The sequence below is a fragment of the Falco rusticolus genome, chromosome 11 (assembly GCF_015220075.1).
Source record: "Falco rusticolus isolate bFalRus1 chromosome 11, bFalRus1.pri, whole genome shotgun sequence".
NCBI classification, from domain to species: Eukaryota; Metazoa; Chordata; class Aves; order Falconiformes; family Falconidae; genus Falco; species Falco rusticolus.
The window spans coordinates 34,670,171-34,688,302 of NC_051197.1; the positions used below are offsets into that span (position 1 = coordinate 34,670,171).

The 18,132-nt window shown below is 40.9% G+C and overlaps 1 protein-coding gene and 1 long non-coding RNA gene across 2 annotated transcripts in view; one reads left to right on the forward strand and one right to left on the reverse strand.

Moving 5' to 3' along the window:
* The window catches only part of LOC119155592, a 33,449-nt gene that overhangs the window by 12,038 nt on the left and 3,279 nt on the right, over nucleotides 1–18,132 (forward strand). The gene's annotated exons all lie outside the window — the stretch shown is intronic.
* Nucleotides 1,349–16,128, reverse strand: ATP6V1G3 (ATPase H+ transporting V1 subunit G3). Its single transcript, XM_037404421.1, has 3 exons — nucleotides 15,798–16,128; nucleotides 4,800–4,900; nucleotides 1,349–1,557 (listed from the first exon to the last, which is right to left on the reverse strand). Exons 1-3 carry the CDS (start codon nucleotides 15,877–15,879, stop codon nucleotides 1,384–1,386), a joined length of 357 nt encoding a protein of 118 aa, XP_037260318.1. The 5' UTR covers nucleotides 15,880–16,128; the 3' UTR covers nucleotides 1,349–1,383.

Here is an 18,132-nt window from a genome sequence, read left to right on the forward strand (position 1 = left end):
AGTCTCTTTCCAGTTCCTCAGCATCCTTGTGTCCCCAGAGAATATAAGCAGGCACAGGAGACTGTGACAATCGGGGTCTGGAGATTATGTAGCATCCAGGCACAGCCTTGAGGAGTCATGTTTGCTGACATTAAGGTGACTACAGCTTTACGGTCATTTTACACATGACAGCATATCAGCTGTATAAACATTGCTGGAACAGGAGATTGCCTATGACTAGCTGCTGTGAAATTGAAATCATTTGTCTGTGTCTACACGGACCGAAAATCATGACTATTGTTTGCTAGTCATTGCAATTTTTCAAGCTTCTTTTCTAATTCAGTGTAATTTTGTAGTGGAGACAAAGCATTAAAGTGGTGGAGACAAAGCATTGAAGTGGGTTCATGATGCAGGTGTGTGCCGGGCCCCCCATTTCATCAGTGCCTCCCATCAGATTTAATGAGCCTCGCCCTGAAAGCACCAGATCATATTCTATTTTCCAGACTTCAGTAGAATTTATTCTAAGGGAAATCTGTGCCGTTTCAGAGGGAAGTATTACTCAAGGTCACTCAGGGTAAACAAAGTGAGCTCTAACTGACATGATTTCTGTGAACAACCTGTGGGTTAAGGTACCATTTGGCTTAACTGGTGTAGAGTTTGAGCCCATGGATTCCTGTGCTTTCAGTGTAACTGTGTAGATAACGATGGACATGTTAGTCCATGCCTTGAACCAAAGCAGTTTTGTAGATAATGGTTACTCCTGTTCTTGCTTTTCAGACGTAACAAAGCTATACAAAGTTTGTGGTGTGGTTAAACAACAGGACAATACTTTGAGTTGGCTTTTGAATGTAATTCTGTACACGTCAGCTATATTTTGCTTTAAATTAGCATAAAAGAATCAAAAATATGTTGACCTATTGTTTTTGACCAAAAGCTACGGAGTTCCTATATGTTCCATGACCTGACCGCTCCATGTGTCACAAGAAAAACAGAAATAATTTAAGTTTTTGTGATACTCTTGTTTCACGTGCCTTGAAGTACAATGAAGATTGGGGTAAACAGACTTTATGCAACACCACATCTTAGTACAGAACATTTTATAAGAGAAAAGGAGTCAAGATTCCCACTGAAAAGCTGCTGGTGTCAAATAATCATTTATTCTGCTGTTGCTGGCTTGCCCTCATCTGAATGACAGGGGCTTTGCTACCAACAGGAAACAGTATTTCAACAAATGCTTGTGAAATCCTGTATAATTCTTGTCACATCAAAAGCCTGTGTGGAACTCTGTGATTTTCGCTTTAGTGTTCTTCTCACACATACAGAAACAATAAATGAGGAAATATTTATGCTTATCATTAAAGGGCTACTTCTTACAAACATCCTTCCTCAGCACATCAATGGATCTTAAACCGCGTGTCTGAAGTTTGGGTGAACTTCAGGGCTGATGTCACATATTGTGCTCAAAAGCTTTTTCATCATGCTCTCCATGTTCTTGTGGTAGCTGCTAGAGAGGTTTCGGATGGTTTCTGTTGTTTGCTCTTCTATTTTAGTGGAGAGGTTACCTTGGGAGCCCATTACCTGAAAAGCAGAAGTCCTCTGAGCAAAATAAAGGGTTACGTATGACTATGTTTACTGTGCTTTTCTTCATCATCTAGCATAAACGTAATGCAAACATGCCACTTCATCCTAATATTAAGGATATGATCTAGGTTGAACTGTACATGTGAAAACAGGATTAAAGGGAACTCTTGCATCTGCTCATTAGCAATGGGAACCTCCCCATGTAATGAAAGTTTCCCAGCTCACTGTGGGAACTACATTGTGCACATTTTGTCTTTTATATCGCTCATTTTAATTTGTTTTCTATTTTAATGACTAGTCAACTAAGTTCTATCACCAGTGTGCTTCGTTTGGCCTCACTGAGAATGAATGTGAGCGTGGCTAAGGAGCAAAACATGGGAAAGGCTTCCTGACAATGCATAATTACAGTTTCAGAGTACTTGAAATGTCTTCAGCAGTTAGTGATGTATAACCCTCAATAGGCCTCAGACAAGGTCTTTTAATGTTACATTTTCTTATCTGGCGAAATACCAGACAGCTTCTGGCACACTTAATATCAGGACATTCGCTTAGAATTTAATTAACTCTGGACTCGCTGAGCATTTTAGCAAGGTTATGTTATAAACAGATGCATGCGTTCCAAATCCTGTGACTTTGCTCCCTCCTCCCCCACTGCCCCAACATCCCGTGAATTCTTCCCTTATGGAAAAGTCCTTCAGATACCAGCAGAGAAATTGGTTTCCAGCTAAAAAATTCCATGGGGGAGAGCAGAAGACATTTCTGCATGCTGACAGAGTAAGAAAGGAATAAGTAACATACTCTTCTTGTTCCTGCCATGGTTATCTGGGGTAGACTAGCAGCTGAAATGAACCTGTGATGTTAATGGGATACCTAGACATGACCAGAAACAAGGAGGCAGTCGTTTGCTTTATTTTCCATGAGATTTCAGCCCAACTGAGTTCTTAAAAGAAGGAAAAGCAACTGATTTAAGACCTTTTGCAGAAATCACCTTTGCAATTCTGTTTATCAGTACCTGGCAACATAGTAGGAAGTTTTTCCATAATCCAGATGTAAAACACTTTTCTATTTGGAAGAAATACAGGATGTAGATGTCATTGTAAATATTGGGAAAAGATTATAGTTTTCTGTGGTAACTATTTTTAGCTGGCATTTTATTGTAGCTTTTAGACAAGTTGTAAGGGTCTCATGTGGATGTGGGAAAGATTGTACAGCTTAGACCAGATTTATGAAGCTGTTTTTTTCCACTGGGGAAAATACATTTCTAGAGATCCCAGATGGTTGCATATTATCCAGCTACTAAATACTTTTGAAAAACCTCAAGAAAAGTATCATAATTTTAAGAAGAGCCTCTGCAGACTGGGAACCTGCTTTCTCAGTTCATGCTAATAGTGTAACTTGAGATACTTGATTCTTACTCTTCTGTGTAGTCTGTGTGTGTCCCCCCCTCCCCCTTTTTCTGCTTCTGAATTTGAAGACCTTTTTATTGTCGGAATGAAGACAATGCTCTGCTTAGTCTGTGGCTTCTGCTGACTTTGAAGATCTGTCCCGTATTTTCCCATACTGGTTTTATGCTAGGGTCATTCCAAAGTTGCTAAAAAGTTACATTGACTTGGAAGCCACAAAATTCGGAACTAGGCTGTGTATCTCCACAGTTCAGTGATCTCAGACCCTGCATATAAACACCATAAGCAGCAACAAAATTGGTTTGAGATCTGTGCTTAAATTTTGTATAGTCTGAAAAAAAATAATCTTGCATATTGTCACTCTAACCTCAAATTAATTGTTATTTTCTATTGCTGCTGTTGCTCATTCTGAACTGATATGGAACATCTCATAGTATGAGAAAATTTATCCCAGTTTGCATACAGCAACACAAAGAGGAGGAATCACATTAAATGAGACTGTGACAAAGAATTAAAAATACTTCTGTCCAAATACCTGAGCCAATAAACTGAACTGGGCATCAGGCTTCCCTCTGCACTGGTTTAGCTGGAACTCCTGCCTGCCTTCCAGGCACAGGTTAGTAAAGATGGCATTTCTCTGGGTAGATAAATACTCCGCATAATGGGGTCAGAGAATGTGAAGGAGGACTGCAATGACCTTGTACAACATGCTGCCATTCGAGGAGCAATATGTGCTCTGTCGTGCTTGTGTGAAATGTTCAGTTGGCAAAGAGTGGCATTTCCATTCAGCTTTAATTTTGTTTGTGACAAAAAAATTGAGTTCACACAAAAGCAACATCTTTTCTCTTCTGCTATTTAAGATCTACAACCAGAAGTCTGGCTTGAATGAAAAGATGAACAAATTTTAGAGGTGTTTTTTGCTTTATTTTAGTAAATGTCTGAAATTGTGCATGTGAGACAATTACACCTGGCCTGGCTGTGTGACAGTGTGTCTGGGGGCTGGCAGTGTATGTTAAGAGACTTTGGGTGTATATCTGTTCCTAAGGCTTGATCTCTGCTGGGAAATGTTTCATGTGAAGTGTGACTGAAATGACAGGTTTGTAAAGCAGTTTTTATTTGACCTCTTTGGCTTTTTTGGTAATGGCTTTTGCACATGTAGTTTCCTTGCCTTTGCACAAAACAAGCAAGGGAAAAAAACAAGAACAAGAGTGTAAGAGGAAGATCACCAAGTAAAAAGAGAACTGTTTATGAACCTTCATGAATATAGTAAAGAGAACTGCAAGATGACATAAGTGTATAAAATGCACTTTAATTCAGATACGAAAATATCAGCCAGGCCGCTTTTACTATGAAAATGTAGTGAAAAACTCCAAAGTTTTGGTGATTTCAGTTCATCAAAGATGTAGTCTTATGTGCAGTCAAAAAAGTCAGCTAAGATGGGACAGAAACAGAAAGAAAGATTTTAAATCTTTGCTTTTACGGAAACATCCATCTTACTGAAACCTCCAGTTTCAAGACAGGAGTGAGGTCTGTCTGGAGTTAAAGAAAGAGGACCCAAAGGTATTTTGCCTTAAGGGAGATACATCTTCAAAGGACAAGCATGAACCAAGTACAGAAGCTGGACAATTTTGGTGCTGAAAGTCCACAATACCTTCTACAAATGCATTCAAAACTTGTGAAGAAGTCAAAATGAAACATACACACATCATAGGTGATAGTTCTGTGTTTAATTGGTATGATCGTGTTTGTTTGCAGAAGTCTCCAGGTGACACTGTTTGAAGCAATTTGTTTTACCATTGAGCAGACTGACATTATAAAAGAGTGTTTCTTACTTACATTTGTTTGCTTGTTCCGAAATTCCTTCTCTCTCTGTAACCGGTAGTGGTCTATCTCGGCTATGGCTTCTTCTTTGGCCTGCTTCAGCCTTTTCCCCTTTCCTGATGGGGGAAGACACAGGGATTTACTTCACACTCGTCACTGTATCCCAAAAGATGAATCTCTCTACGTCAGATTCACAGATGGAGTGACGGACTCCACTCATAAGAGAGAAGCAGCAATATGTTTATTGGTATGAAACAGCAATTTAACAAAGCTTGATAGTAAATATGACCATTGTTTAATAAGATTTGATGGCAAGGTACATGGGATTATTTACTGCACAGAGGACAGGGTCAGACACATCTGTCAGGGAGACCCTCCTGTTGAGTGCTGAGGTTCAGAAAGGACCCTTTGTGCCCTGAACTCCTTCTCAGAGGGGAGATTAGGTGCGGCTGCATCCAGACATAGTCTCAGACTTGGTCAATGGTTTATATCTAAAGGATTACTTGTGCACAATCAATTCTTAATACCACTTAGTGAAGATTTTCAAAGTTTAGCATGCTATTAATTGGTTACTGAGAATCTGTTGTGGCAAGGAATCTCTCAGCCTTGCCACAATCAGAAGTATTTCATGTGGCATAATAAAACAGACAAAGCTTTGAGAAAAGTCAACAGCCTCTCGGTTTGCACAAGAACGGTCAGAAGAGCTGACATGATTTATGTAGGGTACTTTTGGATTGAAAGCCAGTCACACAAGTATCTACCTTCTGAGACCAGCTCCCTGTGTGAAAGCACACATCAAATGAAAAGCTTGTTGGTTTGCTAACAGAAGTCTTTGCAACTACACATTATCTCATAACACAAATGCCATTTTTTTTAATTACAGCTTAGTGTTTAAATAAATAACTATCTTTCCTTTTTCAGCAATAGTAGCAGCCAGATAACAGATTTTAGTTGTCACTGATGGGAAAAGACGTTATTCTGTAAGATTTGCTGTACTGATGGGTTGCCAGCATCCCTTCATCCCACACCAACTGGATTCTGCTTAGACCTGGCATATTTCCAAAGTACTACAAAATAAGTCTTAACCACTACCAAACTGAGTTGCAACTTCAGGCTTTGTCCTTTTCTCACACCCCCCACTCCCCCACCCCCCTCAACATTTGCTAAATGCAGAGGTGAGTGATTAAGAGAAAAAGGAGGTCACTGGTATTCTCTAGTAATGCATAGAAAATATAGAAAACATTTATTTTTCTTTTCTTTTTAAACAGGAGGGTGATATGTAAGGTGGCATTTTAGACTGTAGTGGAAACCAGAGCCTTTCTCCTGAAAAAGTTTGTTTACATAATTGTGTTCACTATGAATCGTTACTTTTGTCTCAAGTAAAATGCTGAGGGTTTGTTAAATCAAGCCCATCTGTGTCATTGCAGGACTGGGCATAAGGTAGTTCCTGGGTCTAGTAGGGATGGAGTAAAAGGTTTGATGAGAAGGTGATGCTTAAATTTTTACATGAAGCAGGTGTTGAACGTGTCATAACCACCCCATGGCGATGTATCTCAGTCTACTTGTTTTGTATCAAGTCGGTAGAGCTGCATGGATCTCCGCAGGACACTGCTATGCTAGTTGGTGAGGTATGAGGTAAAAATCTTTTTCTAACTGATGGGGCTGTAGACCTCTTGCATTGAAAGTTGATATATTTGAGACACCTGGGTTGATGCTGATTTTTTGGGGTCTCTTTCCTGCTGTACAGCTAGAATTTTAGGAGTTGGAGGAGATAATACTCCCTTTTCTTAATGGGAGAAAAGCTATTGCTTAGTTGCTTAAATTAGGATATCACAAGAACAAGAGAATGGAGACTAGGCAACTGAAAAAGGTGTCTTGATCTGATGTGCGAAACATCTATTTATTTACTTATCATAACCACGTACTTAACATTATTGAACAATATGAATACTTTTGTAAGGGCATAAGCTAAGCAATCCAGGAGGTTCCTGGAATGTGTTGATGATAACTTCCTTCTCCAAGTGATAGAGGAGCCAGTGAGAAGTGCTGTGCTGGACCTTGTGCTCAACAGCAAGGAGGGGCTGGTGGGGAATGCAAAGCTCAAGGGCAGCCTTGGCTGCAGTGACCATGAAATGGTGGAGTTCAAGATCCTTGGGGCAGCGATCAGGGTGCACAGCAAGCTCACTACCCTGGACTTCAGGAGAGCAGACTCTGGCCTCTTCAGGGGTCTGCTTGGTAGAGTACCATGGGATAAAGACCTGAAAGGAAGAAAGGCCCAAGAAAGGCGGTTAACATTTGAGGCTCACCTCCCCCAAGCTCAGGATTGATGCATCCCAACAAAGAGGAAGACAGGCAAAAGTGCCTGGAGGCCTGCATGGATGAACAAGGAGCTCCTGGACAAACTCGAACACAGGAAGGAAACCTGCAGAAGGTGGAAGCCAGAACAGGGAGCCTGGGGGAACACAGAGAAATTGTCTGAGCAGCCAGGGATCAGATTAGGAAAGCTAAAGCCGTGATAGAATTAGATCTGTCCAGGGACATCAGGGGCAACAAGAAAAGCTTCTACAGGTATGTTAGTGGTAGAAAGAAGATGTGGGCCTTCTCTGGAAGGAAGTGGGAGACCTGGTTACCGAGGATATGGAGAAGGCTGAGGTACCCAATGAATTTTTTGCCTTGGTCTTCACCAGTAAGTACTCTAGCCACACTGTGCAAGTTACAGAAGGCAAAGGCAGGGACTGGGAGAATGAAGAACCACCTGCTGTAAGAGATCAGGTTCATGAACATCAAAGGAATCTGAAGGTGCACAGGTCCATGGGACCTGATGAGATGCATCTGTAGGTCCAGAGGGAACTGGTGTGTGGAGTGGCTAAGCCACTATTCATCGTATTTCAGAAGTCGTGGCAGTCCAGGAAGTACCCACAGACTGGAAAAAGGGAAATATAACCCCCATTTTTAAAAAGGGAAAAAAGGAGGTTCTGGGGAACTACAGGCTGGTCAGTCTCACCTTGGTGCCTGGCAAGATCATGGAGCAGATCTTCCTGGAAACTATCCTAAGGCACATGGAAAATAAGGAGGTGATTGGTGACAGCCAACATGGCTTCACTAAGGGAAAATCATGCCTGACAAATGTGGTGGCCTTCTACAATGGTGTTGGTGGATAATGGAAGAGTGACAGACATCATCTACCTAGACTTCTGCAAAGCATTCGACACTGTCCTGCATAACATCCTTGTCTCTAAACCGGAAAAACATGGATTTGATGGGTATACCACTCAGTGGATAAGTAATGGGCTGGATGGTTGCACTCAAAGAGGTGTGGTCGATAGCTTGGTGTCCAAGTGAAGACGAGTGTCGAGTGGTGTTCCTCAGGGGTCAGTATTGCGATGGCACTATTTAACATTTTTGTTGGTAGCAAGGATGGTGGAATTGAGTGCACCCTCAGCGAGTTTTCCGATGACATGAAACTATGTGGTGTGGTTGGCATGCTGGAGGAAAGGGATGCCATCCAGAGGGACCTTGACAGACGGGCCTGTGTGAACCTCATGAAGTTCAGCAAGGTCAAGTGCAAGGTCCTGCACATGGGTCAGGGCAATCCTAAGCATGAATACAGGCTGGGCAGACAATGGATTGAAAGCAGCCCTGAGGAGAAACACTTGGGGATGCTGGTGAACAAGAAGCTCAACATGACCCACAAGTGTATGCTTGCAGCCCAGAAAGCCAAGCAAACCCTGGGCTGCATCAAAGAAGTATGGCCAGTAGGTCAAGGGAGGTGATTCTTCCCCTCTATTCTGTTCTTGTGAGACCCCACCTGGAGTACTGCATCCAGCTCTGGGGCTCCCAACATAATAGAGATACGGACCTGTTGGAGTGTGTCCAGAGGAGAGCCACAAAGATGGTCAGAGTGCTGGAGCACCTCTGCTGCAGAGGCAGACTGAGAGATTTTGGGTTGTTCAGTCTGGAGAAGGCTCTGGGAAGACCTTGTAGCAGCCTTCCAGTACTTAAAGGGGGCCTGCGAGAAAGCTGCAGAGGGACTTTTTGCAAGGGTGTGTAGTGATAGGACAAGGGGGAATGGCTTTAAACTGCAAGAGGGGAGATTTAGATAAGATATTAGGAAGAAATTATTCACTATGAGGATGGTGAGACACTGGAATAGGTTGCCCAGAGTAGTGGGTCCCCCATCCCTGGAAGTGTTCAGGGCCAGGTTGGATGGGGCTTTGAGCCTGGTCTAGTGGGAGGTGTCCCTGCCCACAGCAGAGGGGTTGGAACTAGATGATCTTTAAGGTCCCTTCCCACCCAAACCATTCTATGATATTTTTTTGGTTTTTAAATCTTTCAGTTCAAGCACAACAGTTGAAAACTACTTTTCCTGAAGTCCTAAGGAGCATTCTCCAACTGGGCTAGAAAGGCGAGCATTAGTATTTCTGATTTATTTTCTCCAGGCTGCTACGTTGAATTGATTACGCCTGTGCTGGGCTTCTGAAGCCTTATCGGGTGTGACATATAGCAATCTGCTTCCACTGAGCGTGGCACCATGAGGAAGCTGAATCCTGGGAGGAAGACTGTTGATTTTGATACATCTGAGATTGAACAAAAGCCTGGGTAAAATGCCTGATCCAGCAGTATAGTATCTGCCCATTTGACAGTTCCTTCTGAAGTCATTATCTGCAGATGGCTGAGTAGAAGCAGAGAGGGGCCTGAAGTGTGTAGGCTTCCTTTTGAAGTCTTGATCCCTGGACTGTTTGATTTTGTGGGTGTGCTTATTGTGGGACCTGGGGTGTGTGGTTGTATAAAGGCTTTTCTCGCAGGAAGGAGCAGACTGGTGAGGAACCAGATAGCTTCACTGCCTCTCAGTTCGTCAGTGCAGTGCTCTCTTGTGTAGTTAATCATATTTCTGAGTCCTTACGCCAGCGAGACACTGTGCGTATGTACATAAAGGGGCAGCGAGTCACTTTAAAACCTAGCATGTACTTTTCCTAGAGTTTGTGTGTGTTTGATAAGGGCTGATTCTCTCAACTTCTGCCACTCACCGTATGAAGTCTTGGGACCAGTTTACAGATTTATGTAAGATCCTGACATTGGTCTGGACAACAAAATTTGGAACAAGGTTTAGGCCTGTATTTTGAAGTTTCCCTTATTCTCCTCTCCAGATTTGGAGCTGATCAGCTTTTTATAGAGTTTTTTTTTCCTCTAGGAGCAGAGCTGGGGGTGATTCTCTGGAGCTGGAAATCGGGAGGAGTGACTACGGTGAAGCTCTGCCAGTTTCACCAGCTGAGGAACTGGATCTCTATAGCAAATTAAATTACTTCAAAATCAGTGGGATTTTAATTTTGAATTCCATCTGGGGGGCCATCTGTAGTAAATATGTTGCATATTTGGCTACCAGATAGATAAATCCATTTAAAATGCACAAAATGGAAAGAGATTTACTGTAAAACAACAGTTCATTTGCCTCTGACAATGTAGCTAGTGAACCAAAAACGTGTATATATATATATGTACATGTCAGCTCTTGACAGTGCACTGGAGTAAGCACAATACATAGGGTGTCACTGTAGGGTGACTGCCATTTCATTTTTCCATGATGCCTTTAGGATTGGCACAGCAGGAACCTGCTGCTTCCTATTTAATTAAGTGGAAAAGCTGTAAGTAAATTACTGCTAGTTCAACAACGTTGTGGACAGAATCGGCAACTGCCAACATATGTGGTAGTGCATATGCTGCACCTGATTAAGTTAAGCAGAAACTAGAGCTTAACCTGCTGTTTCACTAGAGAAAAACCAAAATTAATTAGTCAGTCTGTTATTAACCACTTGTCTGCTACCTTAGTTGTGCAATACAGGATTGCCTTTTCAAAGTCTCACTGATTCTCTGCAGAGCACGGCCGAGCTGAAATCAAACCTTACACACTGCAGGGTGGAAAAGCATTGAAATTCAGCCAAGATTATGCAAAAAAAGGGCAAGAAATACAGGGTGATGGGCAAACCAACCTGTCCCTGTGACATTTCCTCTAGGATCATAAAAGTGAGGTACAGAAAGCTCCAAGTTTGAAGAGGCTTTTGCCCCAAAGGGCATGCAACGTGGTCCAGGTTTGCTGCTGCTCCTTTGTCCCTCCTTCCCGTCCTTGAAGATGGGGAGCAGCAACGCAGCTGTGCTATGCCTGGTTTCCTTGACCACTGTTGTCCATGATTACTGTAGCTGGCAGCCTATACATTTCTAGGCATCATGTTAAATTGGTGAAATCTTAACTAACTTTGTGTCTGTATTAGCCCTGTATTAGATTTTCTTACCTAACATGGGGAGGCATAATTAGTATGGGGAAAGGCTGTATTCTTCTGTCTAGGTAATTCTGTGATGCTAATGAAATACCTACCTAGCTCTGGTTAGATCCAGAAGAACTGGTGAGATTTTTTAGGCTGTTGGGGTTTTTTAGATCTTGCAAGAAAATGTAGGAAACAAAAATGTTGCATTCTAATTTGATTAAACACGATGGTATCTTACTTTCCCAAAACTGCCATGCTAAAATTTGCTTTCTGTTTTCAAACACATCATCGAGGCTTCTAGCTGAATTTCTTCATAGAAATCATGTCATAGGAAGGAGTTGCCAAAAATTATTAATATTTTCTTTAAATAGGACCATTTCAGTTGTCTTCAAGAGCATTAAACTGTCTGCAAAATGGCATTTAGGGATGCTCATTTTGTGAAAACTATTTTGCACTTTTAATAAAATAGAATAGAAGCAGCTGATCAGTATATATAGCTTTTTCGGTAGATAAAATATGTCCTGGGTATTATCCAACAGAATGCCATGTATATAATTTTGTTTACAATATCTTATTTTGATTAAGATTTTTTTTTAATCTGACTTCCCAAAATCTTTCAGCTGAGTTTTCATTTTATTAGGCACTAGAAATTCAAGCCAAGATATAAAAATCTATAGGAAAACAAATTTTGCTAAACCCAGTGTCCATGACACATTTGTTTCCCTTGTTTTACCCAGAAGGATTTTCAGGAATTGATGTCTTGGCTCTGACAATGCTCAGTTATTTCGGGGATCCAAATTATGCTTCAAGCAAAACTGATAGATAAAGCAGTGCTGTGGGTAAAAGGCCAAAGTTTTGCAGATTGTTATTGGTTTCTGTTTAATCAATTTAATAGTTTCAGCCTTGCATATGTGTGCATTTACCAACAAACTATTAATAATTTTCAGATATAAATGATATCAGCCAATGTACAGCAGAGCTTTAGCACTATATTTTTGCTTTGTTTCGTGTCTATAACTGTAATTTCATTTATTATCTTAATTTTTCAGTTATCCAAAGTGGATTTTGCATTACAAACAGCTGCACATATGTCAGCAAAACTTAGGCCTGTTATCTGTTTATATACAATATTATGTGTGTTCATGCTGTATTTTGATCTGATTATGAGTATCAACTGTAAACACCGAAGGGTTTGCATAGGGGTAGTTTTGCTATTGGCACTTCCTTGAAAATTACTTCTCCTGGTTGTGTCCCATGAACATTCTACCATTCGTTCTTCTCATGTTGAAGTGTAGAGTAGTGGGACTCCCTCGTGCAGTGTCTGTTTGAGGTAACAAAGGAGGTCATAGGTGCAGGTTAGCAGGGACGGGACTGCGTTTGTACTTGCTGGGCAGGTTGATTGCTTTCACTGGCAGCCCAGGCCCGCAGAGCGCCAGGCCCTGAGCAGAAGCTGCCGATCTGAGCTGGTACCAGGTGGATCTGGGCTGGCGTTTTCTGGGGTGAAGCAGCATGTCCTTGCCTTGTTTGCCAGATTGTGTGTCTGGCAAACCGATTGAACTGGATATATTGGTTGCATTTCATGTATTTCGTTTTATCTTAATTTTTATGCTCAGACTATGCAATCCTTTATGCTGATCTAACTGCAGAATCACTCTGGGGGGAAGAGACTGTTGAAGTAATTCTGACTTGGCATAACTAGATTCAGCACTAGAAGAAACCCTTTTGTCCTTGTCCCACTGTATTTAAGTTATGCTGGTATAGTTAAGCATCTAAGGTGGCATAGTGACATTGCTACGAAAAATACTAAGGGCAACAGAAATTTTATTTTATTTTGTAGCTTTGCTGCAAGCCTCTTGTAATGCTGCATATAATAATCATAGAATGGTTTGGGTTGGAAGAGACCTTAAAGACCATCTAGTTCTAACCCCCCTGCCATGGGGGGTTATGTCTTTGTCCAATGATTGTTCTGTAATGATTACTGAATAACTGTTCTGTTAGATTGGCTGTAATGCTTCCTTTAGCACAAAGTCCAGGGTGGAGTAGTCCTTAGGAAAACCCAAATCAGAAACCTGACCTTGCTTGTGTGATTCATGAGCTCTAAAATTCACAAGAGCTTTGCTATTTGCACCCTCGTAAAAACTGCTGGCAGTATTTAACACGAACAAAAAGATCCACCAAAGTCTTTAGGCTGTAGATGAATTTGCCACTTCATTAGTAAGTTAAACTTTTTGCCCTTGATCTGGTCTACCTAGGAATAAAATCTCTTAGAAATTCTTGAGGTTTTTCATGGGATCACACAGAGCTACCGGGGCTGGAAGGAGCCTCCGGGATCTGGGATCTGCTCCAACCCCTTGTGCACAGCTGGTTTGGCAAAGGCAGCTTGACTGGGGCCATATCCAGTGGGTTTCTAACATCTCTGAGGATGGAGACTCCACAGTCTTTCTGGGCAGCCTGTTCCTGGGTTTGACATCCCTCACAGATATAGAGCTGTTTTCTTATGCTTAAATTTGTGCTGTTGCCTCTTGCCCTTTCAGTGGGTGCCATTGAAAAGAGTCTGGCTCTGTCTTCTCTGCTCCTGCCCCTCCTCCCCCCCTCGATTTTAGTGTATGAGAAATTTTTATTTTCCTTAATTTTTATAAAGGCAAAAAAATGTTTAGCCCTCAAAGAGAGAAGAAAATCACTGATGAAATATTTTTATTGAGTATTTTTACTGATCACCAAATTCTTCATGGATGTTTTTCTGTAGCTGCTAAATAACTTCTACCAGTGTACTAGTATTGAAGTAAGCATAGGCAGTGGTTTAATTCAAGTTTCTGACTCAGAGGGGTCTGGAAGATAGTTTACTTGTAAGAAGCCCAGTGCTTATCACAAGCACTCTGTTTAAGGCTGAGTCGATGACAGGGGAGTGTTATTTGCAGAGTACAGTTAAATACACCTGTAGCTATGTCTGGATTTTGCAAGACGTTCATCTTCAGTCATTACTTTTGTGTTATAATGACACTTTTCATTTTTGGAGTTTCTTAATTTACAAAACCTCTTTTTAACTGGCTGTATTTGAAAAAGCAAAGATGATTTTTCTGGTTTTAAAACCAAACCCAAATGAAATGAAAACAAAGCAAAAAAAGAAACCCAACCCCCAAATTAAAGGGTAATCAACATCAAGCTGTCATAGCTTAAGGCCTGATTCTGCAGCCTGTGTTCACACTTCCTCGCTGGGGGCTGTGCCTTTCCAGGTTACACACATTCTCGCTTTGGGGAACAGTGTGGTTCCTCTGCCCTACCTGAGAAGGGAAGAACCATCCCACTCAGAGCACCTCGTTTGGCTATATAAAGGTTTAATCACTTAATTATTCCTTGCTTTTTTGCTGGGACCAGCAACCCTCAGACACCATCTTTTTGTGAGCCTTCTCTTTTATGAAGGTGGGAGATTTTTTTTTTTTCTTCTTCTTCCTTCCCCCCCCCCCCTCCTCCTCCTCTGTTGCTCCTGCAAGGCTGTGGGGCACAGGCAGCAGCCAGGTCCTCAGGGAAGCGATACTTGCTTTCTACTTATTTTATGTCTCCTGCTGTATGAATTAACAAGTCACGCTAATAATTAATGAACACACAGTAATGCTGATTTTTGTGTAGAAGGAATATAGAAACTACACAAACAATTTTTGTTTAGCTCCTATATCTCTCTGGAAAACAAAATACATTCCTTTATCAGCCTCTTGCTCCACATGACACTGTTTTCATGCATTTGAGTCCTGCTGGACTACATTGTTTCCTGCTGCTGGTTTCTGAATCAAGGTAACTCCATGAAACAGTATTAATGTTTCAGTGCTAATGTAGGTCAGTGCCTCATATGTAGTTGGTACCTACATTCAGGAGAATAAGGTCACCATATTTTGCATTAAATCACTGGGAGATGAATGCAGAAAATGATAAAGGAAGGACTCTACCAGGAGAATTATTTCTTTGATTTAAATTATTCTAGTAGATGCCTTCATTTCTATATTTGTTATTATTAATTTTTGCTTATATAGGACTAGAATAAAAATACTTGAAATTATTATTATTATTGGATATCTACACATGCTTTACGCTGGGCATTTAGGCATTCAGTAAATGACATTTATTTTAAATTGAACATTAATCACTTGGTGATTACTTGTGCTATGTAATAAGACTTGTATGAATGACCTACTACAGTACTGACAGTGCTTGTGATTATACCATGACTTTGATTACTGTCATTGTGCTGAATTCTCCCTTTATTTTCATATAACTTTTTTGAAGCCCAGCTGAGATTAGAAAGCAAGTTACTAGATTTTGTAAGTAAACAGGAGCACTGAAAAATTTATACAAGACCTATAAAGAGAAATAGAGAGTTTGGACCCTGGTCCTCCAGAGCTGGCAGCCATTGGTGTGTAGGCTTCTAGTTTAAATAGCTAAGGAAGGCTGTAATGACATTATTGGCATTGAGATAAAGCAAGAATAAATGTAGCTGACAGGATGAATATAACAAAGAAAACCTTGTTTAATGTAATAAGGCATGTGTGCGTGCACACAGAATTTTAAGCAAACTGAATGTTCAGGTTTGGTTAAATGCCTGGTTGCAGTCAAGGCACAGCAGTAATGCAAGTGAGAAGAAAGAACAGGAGCAGCACAGCTGTGATGTATACAGATGGAATAATGTTGGTTTTCTGTGAGCCACTGTAATTCTGAAGACCTTACAGTTGAAAGCTACAATAAAAGCAGTCCAGCTACTTACTTTTTTTTGCTTCCTCCAGTTTGTCCTTGGCACGTTTTTCTGCCTGCAAAAGCTGCTGGATTCCCTGAGACTGGCTGGTCATGCTGATTGCTGAGGTGGGTGAACTTCTGCAGGGACTGGAGCTTTATACAGCCGGCAGGCTCTTCCTTGTGCTTTTTGTTCTGTCGTTACAACAGATTTCCAGATTGCACCAAACCAGCCGGCTCTGCCTGGATTGCTGCTGGTCGAAAAGGCCTGCTAGTGCAATCACAAAACCACTGTAGTGAGGTTGAAAGGAATGTTGTCCCCTCCTCAGGGTCACAGAAGATCTGAAGTGCCTGATCAACAATTGGGAAGACTACTCCAAGTGGCTTGTAGTTAAATGAGGATTTTTTTTTAAGCTTTTATTGCTGAAGCAAAATATAGTTAATCTTGTCAGAAGAACTGGGGGAAAAAATATGTTTCTTGGAATAAAAATCACTTCCCTGAGTGTGAAGGATCAGATTTGGTCAACAACTAGTTTTGGCTGAACACAGTGAACTGGTTGTAGGCTTCTGTTTGGTGTTATTGCTTAACATTATTCATTAGAGTTTTTTCACTTTGTTAAAAAAATCTTCATTGGGAATGAATTCATCAGGGACTAAAGTTTAAAAAAGCATGTGGTGTGGAGGTGTGCTCTGTGTTGTAATATGCCATGAGGTAGATGGGTGCTGTGGAGGGAAGCTGTGGGATTAGCTCTAAGATCCAGACTCTGGGAACATATGACTGCTGATCTAGGTCTTACTTTTAAGTCCTTACGAACACATAAGCATGGCTGTAGATGCACATCCTGTTTCCTATGGTAGGAAAATAATCTTGTAAGTTAATGCATGAATAAGCAGTATGTTTATATTTTGAATCTTTATTGAAAAAACAACAAATCCCCACTGTCACATGTACCTCAGCCATTGCACAGGAGGAAGATGTGTCAAGATGCATCATTAAAATATTTTTTTTTCTCAGTACTTCATAGCATGAGTAAAGCGTATTTATTGCAAGTTCTTCTGACGCAGCTATGTCAGGACCAGAGATCACCTTCTGATGTAAATGGCTTTTTCAGACTTCAATTAGGTAGATGTATGTGTATATATAGATATAATTTCTGCACATATATTATGAAAGACGTATGCAAAAATTATTTGTTGCTCTCTGCTAATGGTCCTTGCTGTAGGGCCCTTTCTTTTCTGGGGCGTCCTAGGACAGCTGTGCTATGCTACTTGCTTGCTGCAAGGCCGTTACCTGATCCTTATGAGGAAATGTGTACTGTTGTTACGAAGTTGTGTGGAGGTTTTTTTGGCATTCCGCCGCCCCCCCCCCGCAAAAGCTGCAGGCTTGAGAGAAAATGGATGGAGATGCCTCTTGCCCTATTACTGTCTTCAGCTGTGCTCTGAATGGCAGTCACATGGAGACTTTGAAAAGTGGGTTTGTTTTCTGATTAGTGATGTTGATGTCATGGAGTCAAATTCCACCCAGGCACTCTCTCAGGAAAATGCCAATTTCTTATAGAGTATTAGTCAATGAGTTTCTTCTTTCATCCAGAAACTGTGAGATGCCTCCTCATCTCCAGCACTGAAATCAGAGGTCTGGTCTAGCTGCAAGAGAGCAGACATGGCGCTATTTTTAGATGATTGTAATGCATAACCTTGAAGTTTATTTTATTCAGACATAGAAGAGCAAGTGATGATCAATTGTACAGAAAATATGGAAACTGTAGGGTTAGGATGCCTGTTGTGCCACTGGGGCTTGGCTCCAAATTATCTGACTGGCAAAGAAAAGCAGAAGTGGAAAAATAAAGAGATTTGGTTTACTTGGGGCAGGAAACCTGGGCTCAGAACTTTAAAGCAGTAGTTACTTAAAAATTAAATAGGAAACAGAAATGTCAGGCTTGTCTCAGACATCAAAAGTATATTCTAGGCAAAGGATCTTGTCAAGCAAATCTCATTGCTACAAGAAACGTTATGGAGCTGCTAGCAAACTAAACTGTTTCAGAGTTTCTGGACTTGGCTGAAAGCATCAGGGGTCAGGATCCTTTGATTTTTCAGAGCAGTTCTCAATGCTGTAATTATGTTACATGTGCCTCAGTAATTATCTGAATTGATATTTACAGTCTGTAAATTTTAATTAATATTTCACAAGAAATATTTCTATATGATGAATTTTTAATGGAAAAAACCCCAACCCTTGAACAAATTACAAAGCTCTTCCATTGTTAAAAAATTGATATAATTCTTCAGCAGCTCTTTTGAGCTGCAGATGTCATGTATTTCAATGTTTTACTGAATCAAAAAATACCTCAGTTTATATTTTCCTTGTAGTT